This window comes from Varroa jacobsoni, unplaced genomic scaffold, assembly GCF_002532875.2.
Source record: "Varroa jacobsoni isolate VJ856 unplaced genomic scaffold, vjacob_1.0 scaffold_781, whole genome shotgun sequence".
Lineage (NCBI taxonomy): Eukaryota > Metazoa > Arthropoda > Arachnida > Mesostigmata > Varroidae > Varroa > Varroa jacobsoni.
The window spans coordinates 212352-234615 of NW_019213683.1; the positions used below are offsets into that span (position 1 = coordinate 212352).

The 22264-nt window shown below is 41.7% G+C and overlaps 1 protein-coding gene and 1 long non-coding RNA gene across 4 annotated transcripts in view; one reads left to right on the plus strand and one right to left on the minus strand.

Moving 5' to 3' along the window:
* The window catches only part of LOC111263677 (dual specificity calcium/calmodulin-dependent 3',5'-cyclic nucleotide phosphodiesterase 1A), a 285107-nt gene that overhangs the window by 54487 nt on the left and 208356 nt on the right, over positions 1–22264 (minus strand). For all 3 annotated transcript variants that reach the window (XM_086969741.1, XM_086969739.1, XM_086969742.1), the window contains exon 8: positions 9666–9779. In XM_086969741.1, coding sequence (XP_086825867.1) covers positions 9666–9779 — 114 coding nt within the window. The remainder of the gene's footprint in view (positions 1–9665; positions 9780–22264) is intronic.
* LOC147753051 (uncharacterized) lies at positions 20533–21734 on the plus strand. The gene is made up of 2 exons (XR_015312400.1): positions 20533–20970; positions 21379–21734. It is a non-coding gene; the product is annotated as an uncharacterized LOC147753051 (long non-coding RNA).

The following is a 22264-nucleotide window of genomic DNA, read 5'->3' on the forward strand; positions in this document are numbered from 1 at the left end:
AGAGAAACATCCGAGAGCAGAGAAGGAACAGCACGGTCGTGAATTTCATCGGCAAAATACATTCGGCCATATCGGTAGAGCTAGAGGAAAGTTACTGACATTTGCTAACTTGTTGACATATTCACAGGAATATTGGATTTTAAAGGAATAAAATAGAACACGGATTAGGGTAGGTGGAGAAGCGAGAGACAAAAGATTTTATCGCAATGAGTCACAACGATAGCTGAGTAGCCGGGTTCGTCAAACGAGGAGACGAAACGTGTAACGCTCCCGAGTCCCGCAGAAAGAAAAGTCGCTGACTTGACAAGGTCTCGGACGCGAATCGGAGCAGGATCTAGGCTGAGTCAGCGTTGTCCGCGTACATGGAAAATGAAAATGGAACGACGCAGGTCGTCGGCCAGCGAAAAGACTGAATGAAACCAGCGATCGAGAAGCGTCGTTCATAGAGAGAAGAAAGAAAAAGGGCAACGAGAAAAAAGATGGATAAGCGAGTTCGATAAAAGAGTGGGGGGGCATTCAAATGAGGAAATATGTTTGACAAAGCCACACTAAAATCTTGGGTTTGATGACAAGGACAGGTAACGATACTGTAACATCTGACTATAGTCGGCAACCACAAAATCATATTATACCATACGTTTGATAAACTCGATAGAATAATGGACGCTGGACGTCCACTCATAACAACTCGACGCCGTATCGTCTAAAAAAAAACTAACAGAAATCACAACAAGCGACGGTCACGCGGCTGTTCAGGAACAACAAAATCGATATCTCCTCGAGCTCAGATGCTGTTGAATCGTAACGGATGCTGAGATGCTGGATAGAAACGAATGGTCAATCTCAAAAATGCTAAGCAAAACAGAGGTAAATTTCTGAGGATTCATAGGACGACTGAAAGTTTTCTATCTACCCCTTTTCAAAACAGCCAACAAAGGACAGCTAAAATGATGATACGCTCGTTTCCGGAGCGGGCCACGTTGACAGGCGTTGGTCAGCATAATAGCTGACTAACAGTTAGCAGTTGTAAGAGAGGATTACGGCATACGAACTCGATTATTTAGTGTTATGTTGAGGTCGATGTTTGCAAGAAAAACAGAGAAAGCCAAGCATTTGAAAGCATATGTGGTTAGATATATGCCTTACAGCGTAAATTCATACCGGCTGCCCTTCCACTTAACTTATCTCTGAAAAAAGATTGACAAGTTGGATAGCTGCTAGACCACTAACATATCAAGCGTCGGTCGTTGCAGGTGTAAATGAAACTTGCCGTTTTATTCTCTGCTGGAGAGTGGAGAAACGCTTCAAGCCCTAGACCCCAGTCGAGCGGATTTCGCTACCCGAAACAGGCCACTCTTCCAGCGCCTTCGGCAGGACAGGTTTGAACGAAGCAAAACCAACTAAAAATGAACGCCATCATTATCCCATCTTAGGGACCGTTCATGATATACTGATGCGACAATCTTGGCTGAATCCCGACCGCATAATTCGACCGCATTTGACTATGCATTTAAACGCATTAACCAAAACATGCAATGCTCATATCTAAACAACGATAGCAGAATGTCACGACAAAACGCCCACGAAATTTGTTTACGTTACCAAATCGAATGTTTCGTAGCGCAGCTTGATTTAAAGTCGCGTTTGTACTCTAAGGCCCCTATTGTTATGAGATGAAGTACAAAACTTTACCACATATATACTGTTATAACTGTTTACTACTAACGTAAGTTATAATCATCCACTCAACTTAATTATTTCGTGTTAGGCAAATATTGTTTCTTAAGACGACGTTTCAGATATTTTCTTAGCTTATGGACTAACAACGTACGATAATTCAAATAAAAGTGATTATTTGAGCTTGGCGAAATGAGCCGCCTGAAGGAGAAAATTAACTTTCACATGAAGTAGAAAGTAAGTCCAGTAAATGGACTAAGTGGCTGTTTGGAGGAATGTTTACAAAGGACGAGGCAAACACTTCATTTACGTTGGTCCGAGAAAAAGACGCCCTTCATTCCATAACCTGAGCTGTATTCAGTGTTTTTCAACAGCAAATTTGTTTACATCTGGCATAGGCAGACGAGAACCGCAGGCCTAACATCACTAAAGTATCATAAAATAGAGACGAGTTGTGAATTTTGCTTTGCTTCACTTGGACCTACCCATAGCAGGTGGCAATAACCCTAGTAACAGATGACTCTACAAATGGCACCTGTTTAGAGGAACCGAACATTCGACGAGCTGTTTCTCTTGCCTAAGAAAAATGGGAGTTGATTATCTAAATCGTTATACGTTGCTATATTAAGCTCTTAACTACATCGTGTATACGATCTAGCTGTTTATAATAATGTAATATCTGGCTTGTCCGTTGCTAACATTATAATATCATGCATCGAGCCCCGCTTCGTCTGAGGATCTGTCTGTGTATGGGTTAAGTAAAAGTCGGCATTTTTTTCAATGTTTTTTGCGCAAATTGAATGGGTACTCAAAATAATAAAAAGCTATAGGACTGCCGCCCAGTTGATAGTTGACTCTCACTTGAAATCGAGGCAAAAAAAATTCCAATGGGTAGGCAGGTATCACCCGAACAGCGCCTATGTGTATATCTACTGTACCTTAACGGGTTGAAAGACGGTAGTTACACAAGACTGTCTTGCTCTGCAACTGACATGCAACAGACCAAGCTGAAATTGCGTCAGACGTTTTTCAGGTGAAGTGAACGATGGGTTGCCGAAAAAAAAGAGCCGATCACTGCCCCGTGCTGTCAGCACTTCTGCTGCGTTTGGCCAGTGCCAAACGTCGTTAAAAAAAAGAAACTTGGTCGACTTATTTATGATGCCTATAAACAGGCAGGTCTAAAAGTGGACTGATATACAGATCAGACGCAAGTAAGACCTGGTTAGGAGTCTAGAGAGATAGCTGAATTGACCGAGATTGTAGAAACCGTGCACTCGTTCACTGCTAATATGCCTGTTGACGAAGTAACAAGTAGGGCAATAACAGAGAGAGAGAGAGAGAGAGAGAGAGAGAGAGAGAGAGTTTTTCACTATAAGTGCTGCTTTAAATGAGGTGCACCAAGCAGTCACATAGCGGCAACAGGAGATAACGGAAACTCAACCGACAACGTCGGAAAGTTAAACTGAATGAAGGACAATTCGAAGCCAGAGATGTTCATTTTGACAAAATATTTCCGGGAATAATCCTTGCTGGCTTTGCCATCTTAGCGGGGTTAGCAAAATAATTTCCGACATAATGCCGACTCAGTAGGATTTGCAACCAAAAGACCACAGGTATGTTTAGTTGCCTTCCCAATTTCTAATTTTTTTCTCTACAACTGTGCACAAGCGAATCCATGCTCAAACTTCAGAAATCCACTTTATATAGTTCATCGATACAAGTGGTAGACAAAAAAGATCAAAGGCGGCGGTCTCTTTGATTGCGTTGGATCTCATGGTACACTCACCCTCCAGTAGCGTCCTTGGAAATCCAAGTTTTCGGATCCATGAAGCACAAGCTTCACCAATTGCGTTTGTTATCTCTGATAAAGTTTAGCAGTAAGGCTGAAACACATTTTGCAGCAAGGGTGGCAAGAATCATTGATATAGTCTATTCGAATTCTGATTCTATAAGAACTCTGAGGATTAGATGTCAAGTTGTCATGTTCCAGTACCCTGCATTCTCCGAGAAACACAATAATATATAAGAGTTACGACGCTGAAACATAATCAGTAGGAGCATAGGATGCCCATAGTGGGTTCATATACCCTGTTACAGTGGCCCCAAAGTCTGCTTGCGGATAGTATACCTCAACGGCTGTGCCCTTAGCTGTTCACCACTTCCGCGTAGGACCTTGAAAGCCGACTAGCGAAGTGTTGGCGAAGCGATTGGCTGCATGTACCGTAGGCTTAGACCAGGCAGTATATTAGCAGGAGTAGGGCTGACCACCAAATAAAAATTGGCCAAAAATACGACGGAGGATCAGACAACCAGGATAGCCAAATACTAACGTATTTAGTCCATTGCCAGGTCTGCTGCGTAATCTTCTCTGTATCCTCTGCCATTCTATTTACTACGACGACCCCGCAAGAAACCATATGGTTGGTCGTTTCTCATGTTGATGAATTCTACTGTCCGCCGGGCTTACTTTACATTCAGTGACTGGTACTTTTCTCGCTCACCCTGAGGATCCCCAAGGCTTTTGAGAAGCAGTCTAAGGCTAAGCGAGCGAACGAAAGAACGGCTGAGAGTAATTAAATTTGTAAGAACGAAACGCTCACCAGGTCCCAGCTCACAGCTGGGCCAGAAGGGGCCCTTCAAAGCCTTTGGTAGCTTGCTCCCGTTGACCAAGAGCGACGGGGAACGAAAAGTCCAAGGAGGATTACAGCAGAGCAGACTTGCTAGCTAGAGTTAATTCCCGGTTACTACCAATATTACGGTGAACGGAAACTGCTGAATCCGTTATGCGGATAGGGAATACAAGAGTGGATAAGATGGTATGAAGAAGTGAAGATAAGTAAGGTCTAGGCAATGGCGGCCTTACAAATGACTGAGAATATAGAACTAAGAGGGTTGACAGAGCAGGTAGACCTTAGAAGGAACAAGTACTTAGTACAGGAGTCGATGACTTTGGCTGCTTGGTGGGGCTCCATTGGATGGATAGAGAAAGACAGAAGGATCTTCGCGAGAGGAAAGTAAAAACAGTCTCGCTATTACGCTACTGCAGTCTACTTTGAAAGACATTCGAATTTGAATATAGAATGATATCGGATCGAGTCTGGTTGGGCAAAGCCTCAGAAGAAACGATACCTATGCGGAAAGCGTCTCTATAGAAGTTGTCTCGTTTGAAGCTGCAAACGAATGACAGGTGAGACATAAAAGGTCTTGTACCAGCAGGCGGACAGTACCAAAGAACGGCCGTGAGAATGCTTTCTAAGGCCACTGTACCTAGGATAGGCTAGCTGGTTCTTGGGAGGCATAATTAAGAGTTAGCTAACAGATAGCTTGTGCCACCCACGCCATGCCAAATAAAATAACGAGAGTCTGAAAAACCGGCAGTATTTCCGAAATATAAAGTACCTTCTATACTTGGACGCATTGTCGTATTACCTGTATGTAGTCTTCTATTTGTGCTATTTTCCGCGGGACACATTGCTCAATACGTATTGACTTAAGTATTGACCGTCTATTAAGTTTTCCTTGCAACTGATGCGCTGTCTATAATATCAAGGTTTATAGTACAATTGGACTGAACAGTGTCGTCAAAGGTATATTTTTCAGGAAGAAGTGTATCGTTTTATTGACAACGATTTTAGTGACCTGTGTTTGGTGGACCGGCTGCACGAATTGAGATCCTCAAGAATTAGTATTATTTGAAGCCTTACTAATGCGTGACGCCGAATTTTACGTGATGCATACCATGTATATATGTATACCAAGTACATATACAATATACATTTAAAGATCAAATTTGGCTAAATTTATAAATGGATAAATAAAAAAAAAGGGCAGATATAAGTTTTGTGCGGCTAACAATGATTATCGTCGACTTCATACGTCTAGGACAAGGCTTTCAAGATCACAAGAAATAATGTAATGCAATACGATTTACTATATATATATATATATATATATATATATAGCCCCTGAGAGCCTTAGCCCTGTTCTTGGTGCAAGATCATTTATTTTTTATATTTAAATTGACATATTCCATTTTACAGACGGATTAAATATTTTTTTTTGGTACATTCATAATTAAAGACTACCCTTAGTTTTATCGAAAGGGGAAGCATTCTCCACGCGATATCTACCACCATATGTGACTCATTTCTAATCTTTTTTAAGATATTACAAATGAGGAAGCGGCAGGAAATAATGCTTTGGCCAAATAGGCTGTTGCCCTGAAAGCCCTACAACATATCTTAGGAGCACAGCTTATGTATGAACAACGCTAGTTATTATAGGTCGCCAAGAAGAGGATGTCACAAATGCAGTAAACAAATAAGATACTGAAACGAACTAAAGCAAATAAACTCTAGAGCAGTGCTCCGTGGTCTCTAAATTATTTTAGTAAATACTAAAGTGCACAAGTCGAGTAATAAACACCATTTTGACTAAAAGAGAGCCTACTATGTTTTGATCGCAAAGATCTGCTAGATATGATCCTGATTTTGAATGGCACGGCATTTTTTATGGGTAAACTTCCCAGCACGAGCTCGATTTCGCCTTACTAGCTTAACAGGTAGTAAAAGTAAACATCAAACAGCTCTATTTTATATAGAAGAAACAATAAACTGGTGTTCAAAGCAAACCGGATTAGGCGCTTCCGTCCATGACCTTGCCAATACGAATAATGTCGCCACTGTCTTTGTGCAATCAATCGAAAACGCCTAGGCTGACCTTGCAGAAGCTACATTCATTTAACGAAACTTAAAAGTTGAAGGGTAAGCCTCAGCCGAGAAAAAAGAAAAGTATTGTTGGCATACGCTAGAAAAGATCCAGTGGTGATTAACACTTTGGAGATTTACAGATCCTTTGCAAATATATTAAACAATAGAAAAGGATCGAGGAGGAGAGCCGCACGTCGTGTTTCTATTCCGCTTCATTTAGTGGGCTCGTCAATTAGAAAAAAACGCAGATTTCCTACCAAGAGTCAATTTGTACGGTAAAAAAAAACAATAGTAGACTGCTTTGTCAATATCTCGATAATACTATATATAGATAGTTCCCTTTTGTCGCATTCGTATCCCGGTCTTGTTGGAGCCTGTTTCGGCAGGATACATCTCATCAAAAGTATATTGAAAATGATGGATAACCCCGGTGGACTATACAAATTGATATGCCCAGCAAAGAAATGACAGAAGAATACAGCACTGTAGTAGGATCCAGCGGGTCAATTTCAAATTAGTAGGATTTATCTATTAACTAATTTTGAATATCAGGACGATGATGGCGTGCTTGATGATTGGCTCCGAGTGGCTCGGTGTTTCATGAAAACTGATGTAATATTCGACAGGGCTAATAAGCTACGCTGAACTTCGTTTCAATAAAGCAGCTCAAACCCCTTACTGCAGGTGTGTACCGTCGTAGACTTTTAACTAGGCAAAACCGCTCGCGCATCAGTATCACTGGCTGGCGAAGACGTAAAACCTATATTAACATTATTTTTATAAACGTCGCGAAGCCTTCATTAAAGAGCAAAACTACCCCAACGTAGACAAGATGAAAATTTTAACCCATCTACCACGTTTGAAATACTGAAAACACAGATCCTTACTGATGAACTCTCACGGAGCGGTCTACTTTTTAATATGACTTACTTCAAGAGCCAGCTTAAATAAGTTCCTTCTGGACTAGGTTGGCAAGTCGGTTTCCCTCAAGTATCAGTGGTTGTATGAATACTAAGCTGCAGGCCATCCTAACAGCCCCCAAGGTCCTGCAAGGATCGCATGGCTGAGCCTTTCGATTAACGATCGACCGGAACCAGCAGCATTTTCGCTGTAAACGGCCGATAATAACACATCTCTATAATTTGTTTCTATAGTATGATATCGGGAGATCTACCCGTGCTGGCGGCAGACGAAGCAATCGATCCCTCCTGCGGTACATCGCTTTGGAAGTTCACGGAGTCGGTGCAAAGCGTCGTACTGATTTATGGAATATAGTGAAACATTTCGAGGAATTAAACCTCTCCGTAAGCAGCGAATCGTACCTGACACTGATTTCACCACCTAAATCACTCATAATCGAATGCAGTATTAAAAATCGTAAAAACGAGGAACAAGGTGAATAATTCACTTGTACAGCACAGGCCGTTCCAAAGCGATAACATCTACAAATCGAGATAGTAAATGGTACCTAATGGTTAACAGGGGGAGGCCTTAGATCTATAACTAAGACACAGCCTATAAATCGCCTTTTCTGCTGCAAAATTGGTAGATCCACGGGTGATGGGGGCAGTAGCGTGCAAAAACGGTTACGCTAAGCTACGTGTCGTTCAGCCCGACGTTCCTCATAGAGCTTTCCTTTGCTTAAAGTTACTGAGCGAAAAATTAAAACTGATTTCGTTAAAAGCCAAGTTAAGTACAACAGAGTATGGGTCGTTCCACCAGAGACCGTGTTACCAGGTCTGAAAATTCGCTCATCGCTTGCCGTTACCGGCAACTTGAATCGGTCGCTTGAGTTAGGACTATTTAAGACTATAGACAGTATATTTCATAGAAATAGGCAACGAAAAAGACATTGGGAATTGTCACTGAAAGACCGCAACTTCGTCAATTAGTGATTTTTGTTTGATATATTTCCCTTTTTCATTATTCCTATTGTGAATGTTGTATTATCTAATCACCACTATCATAACAGTAGAAGCTTGTTCTATATTTTTATGAACTACCTCTAATAGCAAATATAATAATAATAATAATAATAATAATAATACTAAGCGTAGTATAGCTCAGTTAACATAATATCGTTAACTGCTTTAAAAATGACGATCGCGTATCAGCCGCGCCGTCCATGACTGCCGCTGACCTCGAGGAGACATAACTTACATTAGGGCTCTACGTATGTCACTGTATTGTATACCTTCCTCTTATAGATCTATTCATTTATTCCAAACGCGATTATCGTTAATCTTCCCATTTACATTTTGTTTTTTACTGAATGAATAAGGCTCTTAGAGGAAAGCCTGCGCGTTGTTTCACGGCAGAAATGTGATTGTGGTGTTGTTTAGGGGGTGCTTAATATAGAGCCTAGGGCGATTCAGTGCATTGCGTCATGGGGTGAGCTCAAACAGCTTTCAGAAAATGCACGATACGCTGGTGGCACTGCTAACTGGCATAAGGAATTCATTACGTAAAACATTTCTGGTTGGACAGACAGCTTTCTGGGAACAAGACTTTTTACAGCTATAGCTCAAACGCGATCTGTTGTATGCATATGTCCATTCCATTGATGCATAGTTAATTTTAACGTATTCACAGGATAAAAGGCGTGTCAAGCGTGTAATACATTTTTTTTACGTGTCTGGCAAGTAGATTTTCTAAATTTTACGTGCCTATCACGTGCATTTTCAATGTCAATAGCATGTCAAATTCATGCACGATATGCAAGCAAGCAAACCACCAAAATGCGAGGAAACGCTCGGAACCACCTAAAAGGATTTGTTTTACAGAGCTATTTTCTGTACATGACAAACACATAAGCATATCGAGGGGTCGTACGTCTATTGGAGAAACACAGTACATAGGAAATATATTGTAATCATACGCGGGCCTGTGTGATTAGGCAGATAAAACGCATTCTGAATAGATGTAGTTCTTAATACTACAAACGCACGAGCGTTTTTCCTGATAGCATTATGCAGGTGCAACAAAGTTTAACTACATCAAGCAATTGTACAAAATCTATGAAATATAACATTTCCTATATATATTCATGGAAAATTTTTATATTCACAAAACGAGCGCGTAATCAGCTATTACTGGTGTTGCCTCGATTTCCACGAAAGATAATTACACGTCGTTATTATTGCTTTCAACAACAGACTGTGCTTCATGCTAAAAATGAAATTATTATTTTTAATAATAAATGGCTTCTCTGGTGGTGGGATGGTAATTAGTTGTTGTCGTTTTTTTGAATAAGTGGCCAAAGATCATGGTATTACATACCTTGTTTCTTCCTGGCAGACAGTGTCAAGTACACAAGCAGCATATGTGAGCGTCTTCTGGAGGACGGCAAGAGGCACGTCGCCATGTTGAAGGTGGGACGCTACCTCGCGCAGTCTGTAAGAAAGAATTACATTCAATATCAACCGTTACCCATGGAGATCGCTATTGAATATGAAACATTTGTAAAATTACGTTATGATAAGAAGGGTAATTTGTGAAATTTCTCTGAAAAGAGGACGAAAAAAGGGAGTGCGGGCTAAAGCGTGTAGCCTAAAGACGCCTCTACAAAACCCAGCGGCCATTGCTTCTAACGAAGTCCATGGTGGCATTATGTATTATATGCGATAATGTGGTCTATAAATCCATATTTGAACTCGTATATTTCATCAATTTGTGACATAGGCCATGTCCATTGGCACGTACTGATGTTGTTTGTTCGAGGCCATGAGCATTTCCGCCATCTGTTATTGTGACATTTTTTTTTGAGTCGCATTACTAGCTATCGGGCTAGCGCGAGTCTAGATGCTGTGAGTTTAAGTCTATTACGGAAAAGATTTCCCGTGAGGTAAGAATTTAACAGCTTAACCTGGCATCAAGTCTCTTAGCAACACGTGATCACGCTTTGTTAACTATATCGAAAGAAAACAACATCCACATCTACGATGATAGCTTTCCTAACCTTTACTGCAAAACCAAATATATCAGTGAACAACATGTAGGGTCCGCTCTTTTCGGTACAAGCTTCACCAGTGGTACAAGCTTGTCGCACTTATCGCAGGGGTCGTACTTATATAAATCGTTTGCTGTCGCCTTTACAAAGGTCGGTACGTCAAGGTACACAACGGCACACGTATGGCTCTTTGTAGCACAATTAACTAACGCAGGTTAAGGGCAGCGGAAAAAAGACGGGCGACTATCACGCTGTCGGTCGAATTTCCTACAAAACGTTTTTCTTTATTAGAGGACAACTCCTAGTCCAAAGCTCTCTTAAACGTCGCCAGATAATCTAATGAGATGTCATCCCCAAATCTCCGTTCTAATCGTATCTACACCCACATATTTGCACATGTCATCGGCTGCCCTCGTTACGCAAATCTACTGCAGGCAGGAGAAATGAGATCCTGCAACAAAACCTGCTACTAAATCCCGCCTGTCTGGACTTGGAAGATGAAAAATTACGCCAAAAGATATCGACAAGCCCGCCCCTATGCATGAACAACAGCTCGCAAGCACACAGTGGGGATAGTACCAGCAGTAGCAGTACTATCGAGAAAGCACACGGAATTCTCTAACTGGCTGCTGGCTAGAGCCATGAGGGCATCAGTAGGCCCCAGGAGCTCCTATTATCTGGTTAGGGGCTGTTGCCCTGGGAAACTGCGATCCAGAAGAGGTCGCCCTGCGGGAAAAGTGTAGTAAGTCTGTGGCAGTCTTTGGTAGCATCTATGACAACGTTGGCTGCCCCGATACTGGCGTCCTGTTTAGCAGGTTGTCATTATCATCGCCATTGCCCGGCATCGTCCTATCTCCCTGCTTTACGTGCCACAGCAACACACCAGATTTCTGTCTTGTGGTCACCTTGAATTGACGAAGCCCTGGTCAAAATACTCGAGCATGATTCAAGCATCCTCTGTGCGCCTTCATGCTCCTCTTCCCTTATAAAATTTCCTGACGATTTTGGCAGCTGACAGGGCTAGCCAGCTGCTTGACCTCTCACCTGGCCCTCTCTTGCGTAAATCGAGAATTACAACGATACGGGTAAGTGGTTAATGGTGGCCATGGTCATTACAACAGCTGGGCCTCAATGTTCTTACGGTCGCTTTATTATGAGAGTCCCAAGTAAATAATGGCGAAAGTGAAAGCTTGCTGTCCGTGCCCATTTCGGCTTGTATGTGGTACACACTTCACACCGCACGCTATGCGTTGCACTACAGACCGACCCGTAAAGCTACGCGGTGGATATAGTTGGAAAGGCCGGGATAAACGAACAAACGGAGCGAACCGCCGTTACGTGGAGCATGAAACGAATAATCGGAGCAGCACAATAAGAAAAGGTATTTATTATTGACGATTTTTCTGCATCAAAAACTCGTCCAAATCTAAAAACGGCGGAACCGCGTAGGGGTGCGAAAAAAAAGCAAGCAAAAAGAACATGAAAACGCTTGGACTTTAGAAACCCAACAAGAATGATTCAGGGACATGGGGGTGGAAATAGAGTGGATGCAATATGAGGAATGGTAAGCACGCCTGAGGGTCAGGAAATTATTTTTCCTGCTGATCGCTGTTACCCATGATTCCAGTTGATCTATTAAGTTCTTTGGCGATAAATTATAGTGTGAAAGCGCGAGGGTATATTGAGGATTAAGACTAATTTAGGAGAAAACGTTTCCACTCCTAAAATCGTACAGACGACGACTTCGGAGTTAATTATCACCGCGGTACCGCGTTACGTTGTAAACAAGTTGACATCGTCGACGTTAGTACACTCAAACAGCATAAAGGAGTAAAGGCACAAGTAAAAAAAAAAAAAAAGTTGACCTCCCTTAAAGTTTATAGCTGATCAAAGGCAGTTGTATGCGTGAGTTGCTCACAGTGCGTAATATATGTTTCAGAGAGTCTATATTGAAATAAGTAGTTCAATCTGCATTAGTTAAGATATATTTTACGCGTCCGCATTTCCTTTTTCATTCTAATGACAAGGTGATCCGAAGAAAAGATCTTAGTTTACCAATAGTCTTCGTGATATTTGTGTATGATAAGTGTGGAACATCAGCTGTGCTGATAACGGTGTTGTACGTCCCGCAGATTGATTTGCAGACAAACATAATTAAACATTTCAATGCCTTACGTCTTCACGCAACAAATTTACCCTTACGCGTCTGTTTATATTAAAGAAAGCGATCTTGTTTTACCTTAAAGCAAAAAGCAATAATTTTTAGTTGAATTTTTTTTAGAATTTTAGTTTATTTAACCTATTTAGTTGAACAGAGGTCCCACTCGCATGAGTGCAACAGCTTTTTTTTTCCGTATAAATTGGATTTGTATGTTAGCATCAGTAGCTCTAAATCATTTCGCGTTAAATTCGCGATGGATATCCCTCGTCAGAACCAAATGTTTGACCCACGTACTCTATGCAAGAATCCCGCAACTCAGAGAAGCTGACGATTCAATTAGAGAAAAGATGTTGCGTTCGCCAAAGACTGGCGACAGGGAGAATCCCATAATAACAACTATGAGATTTCCCTTTGAAAGCTACAGTACCGCCATATGATAATGTCTGTATTGAGACATTTGATAGCGGCCGCGTAAAGCATCCATTGAACAAAAAATTGCGCATAGAAACACATTGGACTAGTTGTCTGGTAGTACCGTCGGGAACATTCTGATTTGACACTGCCTTTCGCAGCAAAAGGCAGATGACGAAGAGGTTCCAGACAATCAGTCAAAACTACGGCTTGCACCGTACGCCCGACAGAATTATCTTCTGCTGAGAATTTATCTAGAGATGGGAAGAAAACGAGATGAAATGCCTGTACGTGATTGATGCACGAAGGCGGTGATCCGTCCTCGCTTCCCGCTGGTTCAACTGGTAAGAAAAGGTGCTAAATAATAGCAGGCGAACGGGACATTAAACGGGCTTTCAAAGTACGGAATGCTAGATATTAGAACGGACGCGGGTGGTTCTCATAGCAAATCAAGTAATGCACGAAGCTTTTTCTGTAGTAAAAAAGCTATTCGTTCAAAATTGGAAACGGACAAAAACAGTAGCATGTACATTGGACGGTGCCATAAGCCGGCTTTAACGTGTTTGGTAAAGAATATTTTCCAAAGTCACGTTGTTTACATTAAAATTGGGTGCAACGGTCCAACGACCCAGCAGTTTGGCTACAGCATTTGATGACCGTCAGACCACTTCGTAAACATGTTGTCGCTTGTGTGCTGGCGTTAGCAACGGGCTAGGTTGGCTGGGGGAAGCCCTTGGGAACACAGATCTAGTTTGGTGCAGTAAAAAGGCGCTACCGTGTTAGTTAGAAGCACAACTTTAACTTAATCGAATTACTACTACTGCTGCTATATATATATATATATATACATATATATATATATATATATATATATATATATAACAGTATATATGCTATATATACTGTTATTGGAAACGGAACTGTTAATGTTCTTAAACGTATCGTTCATTTGACCTTAACTATTAGTGGTTTCGCTACCGACTAGAGGTCGCAAAGGCGGCTCGAAACGACATGTCTTCAGCGGCAAACAGGTTTAGAAACTTGAAGTGTTGTCGCGCTCAGCAGCGCAACCTATTTACAGGAAGCTTCTGAAATCCTGGCTTGCAGTCGGCCTTGCCGTTGTACAACAAGTGCTACTACTAAACTTAGGGGCGTTCAACTTGCGCACGTTTAAGATGGCTTAGATTTGAAACTTGTATGCGTGTACAAGCTTCATTTCGAGCTCGGACCCAGCTCTCTTGGGCAATGCCTAAAGACAACACATCGGACGTAAAACTTAAAACATTTAGTGGTTTTAAAATGGGTTTAGGAATATGGCACTGCGACTTGCATCTGACTACGTTAACACGAATATGCACCGCGCAGCTGGTTTGTAAATCTTCTTAGTCGATTCGTATTTGGGCCGTATTGTTAAGTATAGAGGCTGATAGACCGTCATTTTATTTGCCATTCGACTACCAAGCTTTTAAATAAAAGCGGTGCAAATAAGAGGGGACATAAATAGGAGCAGTAACAGGATCTCTTATAGCTTTGAGGCTGTCAGCGTCTAAGGTGTAAGAGTCTTGCGAAGACCATCAATTTTGATCTATTATCCCAAATTAGTCACAATGTCACTATTTTACTTTACGTAAATATAATATGATAAACAACACCGAAAAATCTGCGGCCGAGTGGCAATTAAGGTGCAGCTTTACCAATAAAAATTAGATAAAAAATGCATTAACGGGTTAGGTACATCTGGTCAACAGGCTGGAGTACACATATTTGACAATAGGCCAACCCAAATATGGCATACTATTTGGTGGAACCGCTCATGCGGTACAGCTTCAGACGACAAAGGGCTTCAATATAACTTCGTATGTTTATTTCAAGCAAATAAACCGATATCTGGATACGACAGCATATGCCTTTTTATGTCCTTGCCCACGAGCTTCTTGTTGTGTATACATACCAATCAAGGGCTCTTTGTAATTTAATTATCTATCCTGGCGTCTGCCTACAGGCATACGCATGCTCCGTAATATTATGTAAACAAGCTATTTCGCTATTACCGTACAACGGATTGTTCATTGGAGAATTGGATAACGTACCCAGCTCCGTCTCTTTTATGATCCCTAACGACTGCTCTGGTGAGCTTAGAGCTACACCCCGTGTTGTTGTTGTGCACCTCTGTCTATAGACAAAATAGATGAAATTATCTAGATGCTAGCACTTGCCATTGCTAATTGTGCTGTAAGATAACATACTGTGGATGACGACTATTTTTGAACAATATTGTGCCATTTACGGAAAATAAGTAAACGCATGGTAGACTAGTCCTGCCTCGACCTTAAATCACGATCAATCGGCGTATCTACACCGTGTCTTTCCCTTTATGTAATTGGTAGGGTTTACAGCGACAATGAGGTTTGCGAGGATGACGCGGCCGCTTACCTGTAAAACATTCAGCTAATTGGCAGGCTTGACATGGCGCACTTCTTCGTATGCCGGTAATGCCTTGCCCCACTTGATACAATCCAGCCCCAGCCGCCATCTTTCTATACCTTATCGTTCCTACTTCTCGGTTAGCCTGCGCTTTTCCGTTGCGTTCTCGCGATAAGCCTGCGTACATTATATGCAGAATACAATGAACATCTCGCATTCGCATGTGTGTGTGTGGGGGGGGGGGGGGGGAACGCTTACTCTGAACCCTGCAGGGCAAAAAACTTTACTTTAAAGCTACTTATCTGGAAAATATATACGCATGTTCAGCATGAAATGTGAGATAATGAAGTGGAACCTTTCTAACTAACTTTTTTTCACATAGATAGTTTTTTTTTTTATTTCAATCGAAGTATGCATTACTACTATCTACGATATCCTGTCGTTTGGATGGAGCATGAGAGTCAAAGTCTCTTATTGCTCTAAAAAGAGGCTATTTTGTTATTATATTGGAATTTAAATAATATTCCTATCGCGAGGGTTGAAAAAAATAGTAATCCTAGCTTTCCAGTGCGGAGTTCGTTTATCACCGTTGACAGTACGCTTCAGGTCATAATAAGCGGCTCGGAATTCATGAAGTTGTAGTACGCCACGCTTGCACTAGATAACCTCAGACCGGATCGCTTGGTCGTTTAAGGGTGGAAATAAATTCATCCTGGCAATGATATCAGAATCCAAAGTACCACCAGTGATTAAGCTGGTAGTTTCGGCGACTTTTATCTATTTCGTCCATTACCGATAAAGGACTCAATAGAGCGTCTATCTTTAATCGGATAGCTGCATTAGGCAGCGTAAATCACCTGCTATAGCTTGGCTGTGACCTTACATACTGAAACAAAAAATCAAAGCCAACTTAACAACCACAGAACGCGTATAGAGATTCTGTCTAGTTCTACCATTCGCAATGTCTTACCCGATAAACTCCTCTTAGAATTTATAGCGGCTTATATTCGCTTGCCTACGTCAGTTTGGCTATCGGAGCTTGAGGCTAAACGTATAGGTGGATAGTTGCCGTCTCTGTACCGACGCGCATCAGAGACGCGTTACGAGCGTAATGACGGTGGAAAAAATTTCAGGCATAAAATATGTCCGGTTGGCTATGCCAGGGGACAAACTGTTCGGTGTCAAAAAAAGCACGCGGTCAACGTTTCGAATCGCACATGCACGTACTTAATCGAGATATTATCGACCACTGAATTTTCGATAGTTCCTCACACGAATGTACGCTTTCCAGCATGTCGCATCACGGATGGGCCTATCGGGCACAAGTATTATCATGCTGTATTCTATAATTGCGTTAGATTAAGCAGGTTCTATGCAAAACCTCGTGGCTGATATCAACTTTCATCCAAACGTGCAACATCCTACAAGCAGGAAGGCCTAAGAAACCCGTTCAGGCACATGTTTCCGTGTAGATACTGTCCTATTTTGCAATGCTATCGCTTTTCTTCCGAAGCGATGGCAACAAATCCAGGAAGATTCACTGCCACCATAGGCCAACAGTAGCACGCAGGCATAGCAATACCCTCGAAGTAAGTGGTTCGCTTAATTATTCTTCCATCTCCATTTGACGGTGTCATTTAAGTAACGGTCTTTTAAGAAATAATTGTCTTATGAGCGAACGTTACTTTAGTGACAACAGAATGAGCAGCAGTAGAACTACTGTTAAAAATGTATCGTCTTAATAAGAGATTCGTCTGTGTATGGCCTAGTTTTATAGCCAAGAACTTTAAGTTATGAACGCACGTTATACAATCTTCTTTACTAGTAAAAAAAGAAAGAAGAAATAAAAGATATTTGCGGTATTGCCTAAGAAAGTGCCGCAGACCTTTCGAAAGGAAATATCTAACCATGAAGCAGTAGCGTTTTATTACCTCACTCCTAGCATACGCACGATTTGTCAGATGCACAATGATAAAATGCGAGTTGCAGGTAACATCTTTAAAATATCTGCAACTGATATTACGCTTGATTATATATATATATATATATATATATATATATATATAGTGAGAAATTTATTCGTGGTACAGGCTTCACTATATAGGGATATACGTCACTCACAGTTCCTATTTCCGTTAAACGGAGATCATAGGTCTTGACATTCATAGGTATCGCCTGTCGCTTATCTCTCTTCTGTCTGTAATCCTATCTGCGTATTGCTTTCGGTTCACGTCTACCCAAAAAAGGTAAAATAAGTAAGACGTTAAGCTACGCCAGGACCGTACGGCACATTTAACTATAGGCAAAAAGGCCAATATATATTTCACACTCGCTTAGTCATTGGTCTGTTATGGATTAAGCTGGATATTGTCATAGATCTTTAGCATAAAGATTGCTCAGTATGAGCAAGTGAGTGACTGTAGTTACTTGAGCCGTTTAACTTTGAGATCAGCGTTAGGCTTTTTTTACTACAAGCGGCTTTTAGCCCATTTATCCCATTGTAATTGAACTAAAATGTTTAAAGTGATCAATGTAAGGTACAGGCTACCGAAGACTTACAATCATGGTTTCATCTCATGTCTTCAAGAGCTTCTAGAAGTTCGGTCATAATCTGTGATTTATGCAGCTTATTTAGCTAATTACGTAGGTGCACTATGGTTCGAACCCATCCCGAATATTGGTTTAGGAAGCACATCACTGACATTGATTGTTGATTTGGAATTGACGCGACAGAAAGTACGGCAGCTCTTCGTCGTGCCTAGTGGATGCGACCATTCATCGACCGCCGCGTCGGCCAGTATATCCTAAATCTTTTTGTTGCATCGGTAATCTTGTAAGGGATCAATTTGATAGAGACATACTCATAGAAAATAATTACAGCAATAGACAGCAAGTCACAGGTAATCGTTGTTTTATATCCTCGTTTTTTCTTTTGAATAAGTGAGCAATTTAACAATGATTATGCGCAGAAGGTTCGATTTCGAAAACTGGCAAGATGTAAATGGGCTATTCATGAGGAGCGAATTAGGCGGGCTCTCTAAAGGAATTCCTCTTAAACGCCGTTCAGTTCGAGGATTTCTACATTCAGTCAGCGAGTATAAGTAAACACACAATCTACTGCTCGCGAACAGAACGCTTTTGTGTGATGAGATGAAACGGTCCCGTTTCATCGAAAAACGGATCCGAAGAACGCTAAGTTACCAACATTGGTAGTCCCAAGTCGCCAGGAAACAACAGTGCTTAGGTACAGCTCATAGCCCGAACGCGACAGATATAATCTTAACCGAGCAAGCGACTCATGAAGAGGTGATGGCGTGGCGTGCGTTTGTTTGTTTGAGATAAATAATCAGCTAAATTGCGCTCAAATCATAGTACCCTTTTTCAGACAAGTAGTGTTACTTGTCTGAAAAGGGGTAGCTGACGGAAACTTCAACACTTTGATTCAAGATGAGTTCGCAAGAAGTCTTTTCCTTTTTTTCGAATAGAGGTTAGAAGGCATATTTCGTAAACTGTGTATTGATGAGCTTCAACCAGTTCTTCTCGTACGACTACAGGTATTAGAAACGCATTCGATTAAACGAAACCTTGTCGTAACAATTTTTATCACGCAGATAAAACGTAACTGTTAAGCAAATACTATAGTTTTTCTTAAAGTGAAGAAAATTGCGTGTCCTTCCATCCACAAATTATTAGTCTATTGCCCACGCGGTTACCAGGGCAACCTATGGCTACGATCTTCACCGTGTAAAATAGCAGTCAGCTTTTCTAGCGCAATACTTTATGACATTCAGCTCGCGCAGCCCCGTTCTACGTCGAATGCTTAATTCGATCTTTGTGTGCACGGATAGCTGCTCCACCAACAGTTAATTATTATTTTTGACTGAATAGCAGCAAAAACTGTATCCGCAGAGCACATAATTTTTTACAACGTATTCAACGTAATCAAACTACCCTCGCTTTAACCAGTCCCCATGGCTCTCGGAACGCTCACTTACCCCTGTTACGTTTATTAGAACCTCCATGAAGTCCGTTTAGGAAGCGGTTGGGCATTCTTCCACACGCAACGGAGTAGCTATTGACGTGACCGGACGCCGAGAATCAGTGATTCTTCAACGTCGGCCCAAGCAACTGAACCAATGGCAGTTGTACGAGACGCGGCACTCATACATAGTACTGCGTTCGTAGCATTGTTGTGTGATCTGTTCGCGACAACTATTCCTCAAGTCTTTACCTCCTTATGCTAAGGTAGAAAAGCTAGCCGATTAGAAGTTATAAAAGAAGCATACTTTGTGTACTTTTTTGCCTCAAGCAAGTGAAAGGAATAGTGCTAGTGCTAGGAAAAAGGCAGTTTTCAAGAATTTCAACATTTTGCTTCGAAATCACTTCAACATTGTACCTCGTTTCCAAATTGTCAAGGCATAGATATGGATGCAGCGGAGTAAACCAAGCGAGAGCAGAGTGAAGGGTGATCGGAAGAGAGCGCGGGACGCAAAAAAGTACGCATGACGCCGAAAAGGAGCATCAGTTGGGCTAGTTGCTGCTCTACAAACGGAGCACGAAACAGTCTAGCCGCTATGTATTATGGAGAAAAAAGAGCAGCTGCACCACTCTACCGTTGCTGCTTATAAACGGCGCCATTTTCGTCGCCTCATGATTTGCAGCATTAATGAGTGCTTAGAGCCCAGAGTCATTACAGGCAACGGTCGGCTAAGTAACGATGGTGTGAAAGGACCATGTAGAAATGGCAATGGCGCAAGCCCTGGCAGCCACATACCCTAATAAGTCGGTCCTCGGCATTTGGAAATAGCGGAAGAGATAACATTAGACGTACGGGTACGTTTGAGCATTCAAGGCAACATACTGTATGGAGGGAGGTGGACGGGAACTGGACTTAATGGTAGGTAGCGCCACTAAGGGCTTGGTGAAACGATGCTTTACAATGATAACCTCGACTTTTAAGACACAGCTAAGTGCCTGTAAGTGCCTTCATCGGGAAGGACGTAAACGACGGACGGCGTTCAGTACTCTGCATCATTTCGCTTCAGTTAAAGAGTGACTCAAAGTCCTTTCTCTTTCGAACTTGCTTTCCTTAAGTATCATCCAGGTGAGAAACATCATCATCTTTCCAACACCCCCTGCGGATCTAATAATACCAGTCATTGGGCGTCAATCCAAATAGAGGATACGAGACAACAGCAGCACCCTTCTATGCTATACCGCACCACAAGCTCATATGATAGAAATCGTAGGACTTCAGATATACCCTTCCATCCGGCACTTATCTGCGTACGAACAGCGTGAATACACGCATCGTTGGGCAGTTATATGGATTCTGGCAAGCATCGATATTCGGAATAGTCGCAAGATTGGAAGAAGGTTGCTAGGACGACTGAAGCGTGCAGCCAAGAGCTATAGTAATTTCGTAATTCTTTATAACTTTTATCGCGGAATGTCTTTGCTGATAATTTGTACCTGATGGAAACGAAACTGCCTATGGGGTGACACAACAAGTGAAATGGTCCATAAGAGCAAGCGTGTGTGTCATAAAATTGATCACGAGAACAATCAACGATGAAACCGCAGTAAACTGTGCATCAGGTGCTACCTCGCTGCATTATTTTTTCAAGATCACGGACGTGGTAATTGACGTCTCGATTTTTTCTCTGCGTTTCGTTTGAAAATTTCCCAGGATATGAGTAATGCTCCTTGTTTATCAGGCAGCACCAGAGTGCTTGCGACTTGCTCGATTTGCAGGTAGACAGTTTGTAAAAAAAAAGCATCTCAGTCGAGGACACGTTGCGGAACTCATGTTTGCTCTACCTTTTGCCCAAACTGCAGTTCACACGGCCTCTCTTCCAGTTCCGTCGGTTGTCCTTTTTGACACATGGTCTGATTCCGCGTTTATTGATTTGGTGGATGACGTTACTTTAAGCAGGATATCTGACATTTGGAAAAGTCAATTTGTTAGACAGAACGACGAAGGCCTGGTTATCAACGATGCTTTCATATTGATAGTAGTGAGTGACCGAATCTCTTTTTGTTTACAGGTATGAATGAGCGGAAATAAATGCATCTGGCGGGCCCGACAAAATGGGCAAAGTTGTTTAACGAGTTATCACTGTATGCTGCCCGTGGTCAGCTAGATAATGACAGACCAGTGCTTAGAAATTACCATGGCAGATTGCAAGCGGTTCCGCTCGAGCGAATAAAATTGCTTCCGAAGAGACAAGATTTCTTAGCCACAGACATACAATTGGTTCGAGAAAAGGGCAAATAGCCCTGACCTTGAACCATTTCTTGGCTTTGTTCGTTGATGCACATCGCCCTAGAAGGCTACAAAATTGAAATTTCTTCTACAGGAATCGTAAATTTTAAATTAAAATTTAGTGATACAATAATTAGAGTGTTTGTGATGATTCTTTTTCTAAAATACTCGACCGTTCTATTCCAGCGAATTTAGTTATGAGAAAACGGCAAACTAACCGTTCAACAAACCATTGAGCCAAAACGTGTGTATTCACTGGTGCCGTCTGAAACGTTCTACCACGACTGTCCTATACGGATTCACTAGCGATTGAAATATTTTGCACTAACTTATTTCCGTCCTATTATATGCCTAATGTCTGATACCCGTGTAACTATTGCCGATATATCGATAGTTTCTGTTGAAACATTCCTACGTGAAACGTGTTATAGGTGATCACAAAGCGAAGAATCAAGATTATATTTCATCAACCTGCTATATATGAACGTTGAAATATCTCACCCGACTGGGGTGCTCGAGCCGTTACATTGCTAGTTAACAATGGGCACTTGCGTGCCAAGTGTTTGACAAACGTTTCGCCGTTAGCAAGCCCAGCGATCTAGCACGCGTACATTTGGCAATTTCTAAGTGAACGTGATTTCAGTCACGTCTGGACACGACAGGGCAAA